General features: G+C 42.5%; 1 protein-coding gene across 2 annotated transcripts in view; it reads right to left on the bottom strand.

Moving 5' to 3' along the window:
- Positions 1-2,919: 2,919 nt before the first annotated feature.
- Positions 2,920-10,847, bottom strand: part of MGME1 (mitochondrial genome maintenance exonuclease 1) — a 28,190-nt gene continuing 20,262 nt past the window's right edge. For both annotated transcript variants that reach the window (XM_037070955.1, XM_037070956.1), the window contains exons 4-5: positions 9,116-9,248; positions 2,920-3,917 (exon numbers count right to left, since the gene is read on the bottom strand). In XM_037070955.1, the coding sequence (XP_036926850.1) occupies positions 3,756-3,917; positions 9,116-9,248 (295 nt within the window). In that variant the 3' untranslated portion in view covers positions 2,920-3,755. The remainder of the gene's footprint in view (positions 3,918-9,115; positions 9,249-10,847) is intronic.

Below are 10,847 nucleotides of genomic sequence, written 5' to 3'. Positions count from 1 at the left end.
CACACTAGCCAGGGCCAGGGCAGCAATCCTATTTTCGAGCATATTTCATTTAAGCAATAATGCTGTTCAAACCAAAAAGTGAAATGAATTGTTCTCACCCCATCCTGGGGAGAAAAAGTCTTAAAATTCTTGCATTAATGAATATGTGAGAAAGCAGAAATTTTCAGACATCATTGATCTGGGAGAGAAACTTGCAGTAATGTTTAAGCTGTGCACATCCTGGGCCAACAAAGATACATCCAGGGGTGTTCATTTGAAGATGAAAATGGCTAATATTTATTTTGTTTTCATGTTGTAGTAGGCACTATCCCAAGTGCTTTCATCACTGAACTATTGTACCATAATAGTAGGTACTATTATTTCCCCTCAATTTACAAATGAGGAAATTAGGCACAGAAAGGTCAGGTAACTTACCATAAGGTCACACAGCTAGTAAGCGGCAGAGCCACACTCCACACCCTGCTTCTACCACATTGCATCTGCCTCCCGAGTGCCAGGAAACATGGACACACGAGTGTGTTGTTCACTACAGCACCGTCTATAGTTACAAAACATTGTTAGGAAGCTTATCAGCCTAATGGTGGCACAATGGAGCATGAGGAAATATAGATCTGGAAGTGCTCACCTAAAGGGATCTCAAAGATCAGTGTTGGGACAAAGCAAGTAAAGCCAAAGAAAGCACAACTATATATTCATGGTTTATTATTAGCATAGGTGGTGAAACTATAAAAGGATACACGGGAAAGATACCCCCAAATTTATGATGGGATTAGGGAAACAAAGAAGGATTTTTATCTTTGATCTATTAAAAACTCTCCTTGTCCTCTACCCAGATCTTGATAAAAAATAAACCTGAACCCAGAACATCATTTTATGACTGATTCACACATGCACTTCTCAAACCTGAGAACTATTATTGTCACAGCAAAATAAAAACCTTTTACTCAGTCAGGGACATCTCCCCAGAGAGATTCTTTCAAGCTCCCTTCTATGGTATAAATAACTTTAAAAGATTCATTGGTTCTGCTTCCAGCAACAGCACATCTCTCTGCTTCACCTGTAGGGCTCAGAGGCTGGAAGGGAGGGAGGGAGGGAGGCAAGGAGAGCGAGTTCTGCCTTTTATACTTAGTAATTGTTTTAAGATGGTGTTTGTCTTAAAAGAAACAGCTCCAAACAACTGAAGTATTTAAAAAATAATTTCCAACTATTTCCCTGTTTCACCTTGTATGTGCGGGTGGGGTGGGGTAGGTTACAATCAAATGTTTAATTGCTCAGGTGGAAAGATGCAGTGATTAAAACAAATTACCCCTCTCCAACTCCTTTGAAAGCTGGCAGGCAAATTGGTTACCTAGAAACACAATGATTTATGACTAAACCCTTTTCCTGTATTTACCACAGTCAATATGAAACCATAGCTCATATGTTCATGTTTTCCTAGAACTATAATAGGTTTATATAGAGAAGCTAATGTTCTCAGATTAATAGGTGCTAATGGTTCCGAACAAGAGGCCAGGTCTGAGGGGAATTTTTTTTTTAAGATTTTATTTTTACTTCTTTTGAGAGAGAGAAACATCTATTGGTTGCTTCTCATACACGTCCTGACCAGGGATGGAACCTGCAACCCAGGCACCTACCCTGACTGGAAATGAAACGGGCGACCTTTTGCTTTTCTAGATGATGCCCAACCAATTGAGCCACACAGGTCAGGGTGGAAAATTTTTATTGAAAAACTGACTTTTAGTGCCAGAACAGAGTTTTGTCAGCTGCATTAAATGCATTAATGTGTAGAATTGCAGAAAGGAATGCAGACAGTTTTGAATCTAGTGAATTGTCTCAAAGCATGACTATAAGGCTCTATTTTGGACTTCTGTGAGGTAGCCCCACAGAAAAGCAATTCATACTTCCTTTTAAAAATATTTTAATTACCTCAACTGGAGAATCTCTCCTTATCACAAATCCTGGTTTGTTTTTTTTCACAATTTCTTAGGGTGACAGGTAGTATCCAAAAATTAATAACATGTATGTTAATTCTTAAAAAATTATGACTCATTTAGAAATTCAGATTTGGCCTTCTCCTCATATGCCTTAGTAAAAAGAACTTTTTAAAAAGCGATTATTTCCTTCTCAGGTGATTGGGATTTCATTGATTGGTGAGATCTGAAGGCTGTCAGGATTGTAATTAGAAATTGGGGTGCTCTTGTGTGGTTCAGGAGAACACACCCAGGGAGTAGGGAAAGTCCCTGCCAACTTCGCTCTTCTACCAACCACATCGTCTTGGTCAGACTCTAATGGTCTTCAGAGAACTCTTCACACCACAATTAGCTTGGGAGACTCTTGGTCTGGAGTGACAGGTCCAAGGTGCATTGATGTTAACTGTATTAAAATGAGTCTTGTTGGGACTGGTCGCCTAAATTCTAGGGTAAGGCTTATTAAAGCAGTGTGGAAAACTCTGGTGGTACAATTTTAATTTTCTCACTTGATTCCTGACTTTGGAAACTGAAGTTTACAGAAATATATGCTACTTTAAAAAATGCAGGTATGTAGAGTTGATAAAAGGTAACTCATAAGCCTCCATTCTCTGGCCTGAAACTTAAGTTCCTTGCCAGGGGACCCTGATTCAGGACATCTGCCTGCATTCATTTACCCAAAACACATACCAAAGCTACTGAGCCAGTGGCATAATTCTGAATTTAAAAATAAAGTCTCAATAATTTCTAGGTTTGTGAAATTAATCTATAAACACAGAAATTAAAACAAAAACCTAATTACTTTACTCACATCTTGTATTTTATTTCTTATAATTCATGGCTAAGTAATGAAAAAACTAAGTAACTGTATACAGCACCCTATGATTTTAAGACAGCAACTTTAACTTAAATGTTAACCCACCTCACAAAACAGGGACCCTTCCCCCAGGGCTATAGTTCGGGTTTATTTAAGTTTCCCAAACCCAGTGACAACTAATAATTTTTATTACTTATCGAACTCATAAAAATAGATTGCATTATTGACCCCCCCCGGCTGAAAAATTACACACGTGACACATTTTCTCTATGGATAAGATTCATTGACTCAAACCAGAATATAACTACTAAAATTCCTACAATTACTTCAGGGGGTATTTGACGGCATGCCAAAAGGTATTGCCAATGATACAGTGAATATGCTCCATCTTTCAGGACAGAAATATTTATTCGAGGCTAAAGAATCCCATATTTATTTTTCAAAAATGTTAAATGAAAAAATTTTCCCTAAAGAAATATATAGAGAACCTCAACACACAAAACGAGCTCTAGGAGACTGTGCTGGCAGTAGTGGCTGGCTGATGCTGATTCTCCCTCCACACACACCCTGGGGCTGCAGGGCCCCTTCCCTCCTGGTGACCCCGAGGAAACGCCTGGCACACCAAGCCTCACTGCCCCCCAATTTCAGTTCAAAGACTGGGAATCCTGCCCAGGACACAGCAAAGTCCACAGGGATCTAAGAGCCATCAATACTGTGTAATCTTGCTAGCCCTTTTAAAAAGTAAATCACAGTCAGAGGTAGAAAGCTGGTCTTTTATGTGTTAAATCCAGTTCTTTGTATCTAAACTTTCCTGGCTTTTCAGTGTTTTGGTTGCAATAAATTTCAACAAATTATTATTTCTGCTTGTATTAATTCAGCTCTCAGATCCTCCATTTTAGGTCACAGTAAACAGCAATGTATTTTCCCAAAGTATGAGAAAGTGCTGCATGTCCCCAAACAGTGTCCTGCCCCTAATCTGCTTTCTGAATATTCTGGTTCTTTTCCTTCTTTGTATATTCTTCTAGTCGAAGAAGCCACTTTGCCCAGTACTGGGAACACAGCTCAGTGTCCATGAAATGTGGGTGGGCAGGGGATCCATCTTTGTAGGCCACCACAATTAAACCACACTGAACCTAGAAAGAAACACAGTAGGACCAGAGTTCAGGTTAATTTCCTTCTTAGTCAAGGGCAAACAAAACAATCTACAGCACAGGGGCAAGAACAAGGCCTGTGGGCTGAATCCCACCTTCCACCTTGTTTTATCTGGCCCAATACCTTGTTTCTACCTGGTGGCAGTGCCGAGCTCTCGCTTCACTTTTAAGGAGTAGTTACATTTATACAGTCCTAAATTGGCCCTTGGAAGGCAACCATGAGGCTGATGTGGCCTCTGGTGAAACTGAGTTTGACGCACTGATCTACAGTAGTATCTCCTAACCCAGTTTCTAAGATGGTAGATGAAAGACTGCACCAGGATACATAAGAACACAAAGATGACAGATAAGACACTGAAGAAAGGGCTGTCATCATTAAATAACTATTAACAATGACAAAACACCCCCCAAAAGCCGGGGGAGTGGGGGAAGTGCTTTTTAAAGTAGTAGAAAGGAACTTCCAGTTAAGATGGAAGCATTAAGTACACACGGCTCACCTCTGTACACCCACATCAAAAATACAACTAAACTATAGAACTACTATCACTCAGAACCATTGGAAATCATGTTGAATGGAAGTCTGACAACTATGGAATTAAAGAAACCACATCCATCCAGACTGGTAGGAGGGTGGAGACATAGAATAGGCTGGTCCCACATCCAAGTGTGATGCACAAAAATTCAGAAGGGATATCTTGGGAGTGAAGAGCCCCAGCCCCACACCAGGAGCCAAAGCCAAGGGTTCCAGTGGAAGGAAGATATGTCCCCATAACTTCTGGCTGCAAAAACTATCAGGGCTTGACTCGGTGGATGAAACTGATAGAGTCCCAGGCAGCTCCTCTTAAAGAACCCACACAAAGACTTACTCAGACTCACTCCTGCTGCGCTCCAGCGCCAGGGTAATCTCAAAAGGCACCAGTAGCATACAGGGAGGAAGTGACATGTCTGACATCAAGGTGAGAGCTGGGGAACAGCTTTCTTCCAGACAGAAAGGTAGGCAGAGGCCACTGTACCTCTTCTCCCCCAACAGTGCCACATAACCAGCAGGCAAGTACCATTTATCTGAGACTCCATCAACCTGGCTAACACTGTTTGTCCCACCCTAGAGATCCCCAGGCTCTACCCTGCAACTTACTGACCCACCCAAGCTATTAACAATGGCTTTTTCATATGAATGGCTCCTGCTTCACAACTTCCTAAATCCTGTCAAACAAAGCAACAGCTGTCCAGAGTGAACCCCCAGCCCTAGGTTCACAGCTTGGGTGGGTTGGTAACATGCTAACATGCACTAGCAGCAGCCAGCCTAGGTTCACAGCTTGGCTCCACCTAGGAACCTCCAAGCCCAGCAGAAGTAGCAGCCATCTGCAGATTGCTTTATGGCTCATGCAGGTGGCCCCCAGCAAAACATAGGTGGGGGCTGACCTTGGCCATACCCACCGGCAAACCCTAGAGCCAAAACACCCAGTGGACAGCTACAGACCACCATGGTGCTGCCCCAGCCCAGCTGATCTTTAATGGAGGGCAGAAGTTGTGGTTAGTGGTAACAGGCAGTCCTTGCAGTTGACTGGCCTGGGTAAATATATCCTGTTGACCTGCCAATAGCAATCAAGGCTCAACTATAAGAGGAGGGTGTACGCAACCCACACAAAGGGCTCACCTTGAATGCCCAGCTTGGGTGATAGGGAAGGCTGTGCCACTGAACTCTGCAGGACATCCCACTACATTAGGCCACACTACCAAGACATGGAATCAAAGCAGCTCTACCTAATACATAGGAACGAACACAGAGAGGCTGATAAAATGAGGAGACAAAGAAACATGGCCCAAATGAAAGTACACAACAAAACTCCAAAAAATGAAACAAAATATAGATAAGCCCTGGCTGGCGTAGCTCAGTGGATTGAGCACAGGCCTGCGAACCAGAGGACCGCGGTTCGATTCCCAGTCAGGGCACATGCCTGGGTTGCAGGCCAGTTCCCTGCAGGCCAACTCCCAGCAGGGGACGCACGAAAGGCAACCATACATTGATGTTTCTCTCCCTCTCTCCTTCCCCTCTAAAGATAAATAAATAAATAAAATCTTTAAAAAAAAATATATATATATATATAGATAAGCAAGATATCAAATGCAGAGTTCAAAAAACTGATTATACGATGCTCAGGGAATATAGTGATGTCCTCAAAAGTGTAAAAAAGACCTAGTCAGAAAGATACACTAATTGAAACAAAGAAAAATTACATGGAAACAGTAGAAAGGATGAGATTGGGAATAAAATCAATGATTTGGAACATAAGGAAGCAAAAACAACCAATCAGAACAAGAAAAAAAGATCCAAAAAAATAAGGATAGTATAAGCAGCCTGTGGAACAACTTCAAGCATTCCCACATTCACATCATAGGGGTGCCAGGAGAAGAGAAAGAGGAAGAAATTGTATATGTATTTGAAAAAATAATGAAAGAAAAATCCCATAATTTGGTGAAGGAAATAGACATGCAAATCCAGGAGGCACAGAGAGTCCCAAACAAGACTGATGCAAAGAGACCCACTCCAAGACACATCATAATTAAAATGCCAAAGGTAAAAGATAAAGAGAGAATCTTAAAAGTAGCAAGAGAAAAGCAGTTAGTTACCAACAGGGGACTTCCCATAAAACTGTTAGCTGACTTCTCAAAAGAAACTTTGCAGGCTAGGGGTGGAAAGAAATATTCAGGATTTCCGCCAAGATGGAGGCAAAGGTGGAAACGCTGTGCCTTCTCCCACAACCAAGTTTGAATACAACAAAGGTTTGGAGAAAAAGACACAGCCAAAGAACAGAAAATTGAATTATACGGAAGTCCAACAACAACGAACCATTCAACCAGGACAGTAAGAGGGGCGGAGCCAGCAGCAGAGCAGGGTCGGACAGGAAAGATCCCCCGACCTAGGCTCGAAGGCAGCCCGCACCCAGTTGGGGTGTGGGGCAGACTGACCTTGGTCGCACATTCGCACACATTGAGACGGACCTCACAGGCCCCAGGGGGCGAACCCAGTGGTGGAGGGCTGACGGCGGTGGCACACTCACGTGCAGTGGGACGAAATGCACGGGCCCCGGTGACAGTGGCAGCTGTGGCACCTGTGGGGGCCATGGCGGGAGGCGGTAGGTGGGACGCCATTGCTCCTCTTTGACCGCGCCCCCACATACAGCTTCACAACCCAGCAACTGAGTGGCCCTGCTCTGGCGAACACCTAGGGCTCCGATCCTCCTACGTAACAGGCACTAACAGCCCAAAAGATGGCGCAAGAAGAACTCAAAGCCCCAGAGCCCATAACTCTAAGCAACCAAGAGATTGCCAGCCTCTCAGAAGCACAGTTCAAGACACTGTTTATCAGGATGTTCACAGAATTGGTTGATTATAGTCACAAATTAGAGGAACATATGAAGGCTAAACTAATTGAAATGAAAGGAAATGTACAGGAAACCAATAGTGATGGAAAGGAAACTGGGACTCAAATCAATGGAATGGACCAGAAGGAAGAACAAAACATCCAACCAGAAAGGAATGAAGAAATGAGAATTCAAAAAAATGAGGAGAGGCTTAGAAACCTCCAGGACATCTTTAAATGTTCCAACATCCGGATTATAGGGGTACCAGAAGGGGGAAAGAAACAGCCACGGGTGGAAAACTTATTTGAACAAATAATAAAGGAACAACGTCCCCAGTCTGGCAAAGGAAATAGACTTCCAGGAAATCCAGGAAGCTCAGAGAGTCCCAAAGAAGTTGGACCCAAGAAGGAACACACCAAGGCACATCATAATTACATTAGCCAAGACTAAAATGAAGGAGAGAATCCTAGAAGCAGCAAGGGATAAGGGGACAGTCACCTACAAAGGAGTACCCATCAGACTGTCAGCGGATTTCTCAAAAGAGACCTTACAGGCAAGAAGGGGCTGGAAAGAAGTATTCCAAGTCATGAAATCCAAAGACCTACAGCCAAGATTGCTTTATCCAGCAAAACTTTCATTTAGAATGGAAGGACAGATAAAGTGCTTCTCAGATAAGGTCAAGTTCAAGGAGTTCATCATCACCAAGCCCTTATTATATGAAATGCTAAAGGGACTTATATAAGAAAAAGAAGATGAAAAATATGAACAGTGAAAGGACAGCAAACACACAGTTATTAACAACCACACCTAAAACAAAAGCAAACCAAGAGGACAGCTAGATCAGGAGTGGAACCATAGAAATGAAGAACACATGGAGGGTTAGCAACAGGGGAGTGGGAGGAGGAGAAGGGGGGAGAAGGCACAGAAAATAGCATAGATGGTAGGTAGAAAATAGATAGGGGGGAGGGCAAGAATAGTAGGGGAAATATAGAATCTAAAGAACTTGAGACACATGGTTATAAACTAAGGGGGGGGGAAATGGTGGGGGAGGGAGTGTGCGGGTGGAGGGGAATGAGGGGGGGGAATAGAACAACTGTAATGGTATAATCAATAAAATATATTAAAAAAAAGAAATATTCAAAATCATGGAAAGCAGGGACCTATAGCCAAGATTGCTCTACCCAGCAAAGGTATCGTTTAGAATCAAAGGGCAGATAAAGAGCTTCCTAGACAAGAAAGAAACTAAGGGAGTTTAGTTTCTTCATCACCAAACCAGTATTACATGAAATGTTAAGGGGACTTATTTGAAAGAAAAGAAGATCCAAACTATGAACAACGAAATAGCAATGAATATATATCTGTCCACAATTGAATTTATAAAACAAACTAAGCAAACTAGAACAACAGAGCCAGAATCATGGACAAGGTGTTTTGATGGTTGTCAGATGGGAATGGGGTGTGGGGGAATAGGTGAAGAGGTGAGGTGACTGAGAAATACAAATAGGTAGTCACCAAAGAGCCACGGGGATGTAAAGTACAGTATAGGAAATGGAGTAGACACAGAACTTACATGCATGACCCATGGACATGAACAATGGTATGGGGATTGCATGAGGGAGTGCGGGGTGCTGATGGAAGGGGCAAAAGAGAAAAACTCAGGACAACTATAATAGCATAGTAAATAAAATATTTTTAAAAAGTGATAGCAAGGAACAGAGTAAGTGGTGAGATACAAACAGAATAAGGACCATAAGGAGTTAAGTAGCTATAAACAGGTGTCAGGCAAAGCTTTAAGGAGAAACTCAGTGTTCTGACCTGAAAGCTGTAGTTGGCATCATGGTTTATGGCGCCGACATATGCCACAAGCTGAAGTGGGTTGTCAAATGTATTTCGGATAAAAGGTTTTGGTTTCTCCGATGTCTTCCAATCAATCACACACAGCTTGCCTCTAAAGAGAAACCAAAGGGAAATCTTTGTAGATAACAGTTCGGACTAAAACATTATTAGGTTAACCTTCTTACATATAGTTTACTACTGGTCACCCAGTGACTGTTGCTTCTATTCTACACTTGCCAAAAAGGCAGCTCCTCTGAGCTTTACCTCTTAGGAATAAAAAGGTTTGATGTTCTCTTTCCTTTGAGTCCTTTATTCAGTCAGTATATGAGCCTGTCAGGGTTTTGATGGACAATGTTTCCTAAATTGTTCCAGTGAGACCTACAGGTACGGGCCCATGTGGGAGTGCTGGGAAACAATTTGTCCACAGTTCAAGTTTACACGCTCTACTGAAATCCCTTGGAACCTCCAAGGCCTTCTGGGAGGAACTGAAACTGCACCTATTATTATTGTGATTGATTCTGCTTCAAATGCTTATCAGAATAAACCACAACAGAGCAGTAGCAAAGTCCTCATTGTAAAAGACTAAACATAATGGTCCCTCAGAAAGTCTATTGCTCAAAAACCAAGTCTGGTGTTCAAATCCATCAACAAATCTATCAATGCTTTCTTCTTCTTCCTTTCTTCTTCTTCTACTCCCTCCACGCTCCTCCTTCTTCCCCTCCTTCTTTTCCTTCTTCAAGTCAAATAACCACTGTATTCCTCCCCAACCCCCTATTCTGGTGGGATTTCATACTTGCTAACTGCAGTCAAAAGCATCATAGGTTGGGTGAGTAAAATGATAACTAGTAACTCCCAAAGGGCTCTATCTGTTCAACCCGTTTTTCATGACTTCAATTTCAAAATCACCAGTTTAGAGGGAGATTTTACACAAAATGTATATGTTACCTACCTGTCACCACAGCTCTAGAGTTACAACTTATGCAAGGTACTTATAAAACCAGTCTAGAGCAGCACTGTCTACAATCACAAATAAAATGTGAGCTATGCGATACTCTGAATTTTGTACCCACGTCAAAAAAAAAAGACAAAAATAGTTGAAATGCCCATAGTTTTTTTTTACTCCAACATATTAATAAATATCATTTCAACACAATATAAAAAGTTATTGGATTTCTGATTTCTGGCCAAGACAGAGGCATAGGTGGAAGCACTGTGCCTCCTCACACAACCAAAATTAAGGACAACAAAGATTTAGAAACAAAAACACAACCAGAACAAACAGATAATTGACTGTATGGAAGTCTGACAACCATTTAACCAGTCCTGTAAGAAGGGCAGAGTCAGTGGCTGGCAGAGAGGGATCGTGGCAGGAAAAGGCAGTGGCAGCCAGAGGGCGGGAATGCAGGCGGTGTGGGGCTGACTGAGGTCACACATTGGTGTGCAGATAAACTAGGCAAAAACGGGCAGCAAGACAGATCGTGCAAGCCAGGGCCCCAGTGACAAGAAATAAAGCCTAAAAGCACTGTCTGAAAAGGTGCTGGCTTGTGGGAAGTTGCAGAGGGGACTGAAATCAGAGAGAGCGCTGAACAAGCGCCATTGCTCCCTCTCTGACCCATCCCCACGAACAGCATCACAACCCAGCTACGGGGTTGCCCTGCCCTGGTGAACACCCAAGGCTCTGCCCCTCACTAAGTAATAGGTGCAAACAGAC

This window comes from Sturnira hondurensis, unplaced genomic scaffold (assembly GCF_014824575.4).
Source record: "Sturnira hondurensis isolate 20B ecotype Veracruz unplaced genomic scaffold, ASM1482457v3 Scaffold0019186, whole genome shotgun sequence".
In the NCBI taxonomy this organism is placed as follows: Eukaryota; Metazoa; Chordata; class Mammalia; order Chiroptera; family Phyllostomidae; genus Sturnira; species Sturnira hondurensis.
This window is presented reverse-complemented; position numbering and strand designations above follow the sequence as displayed.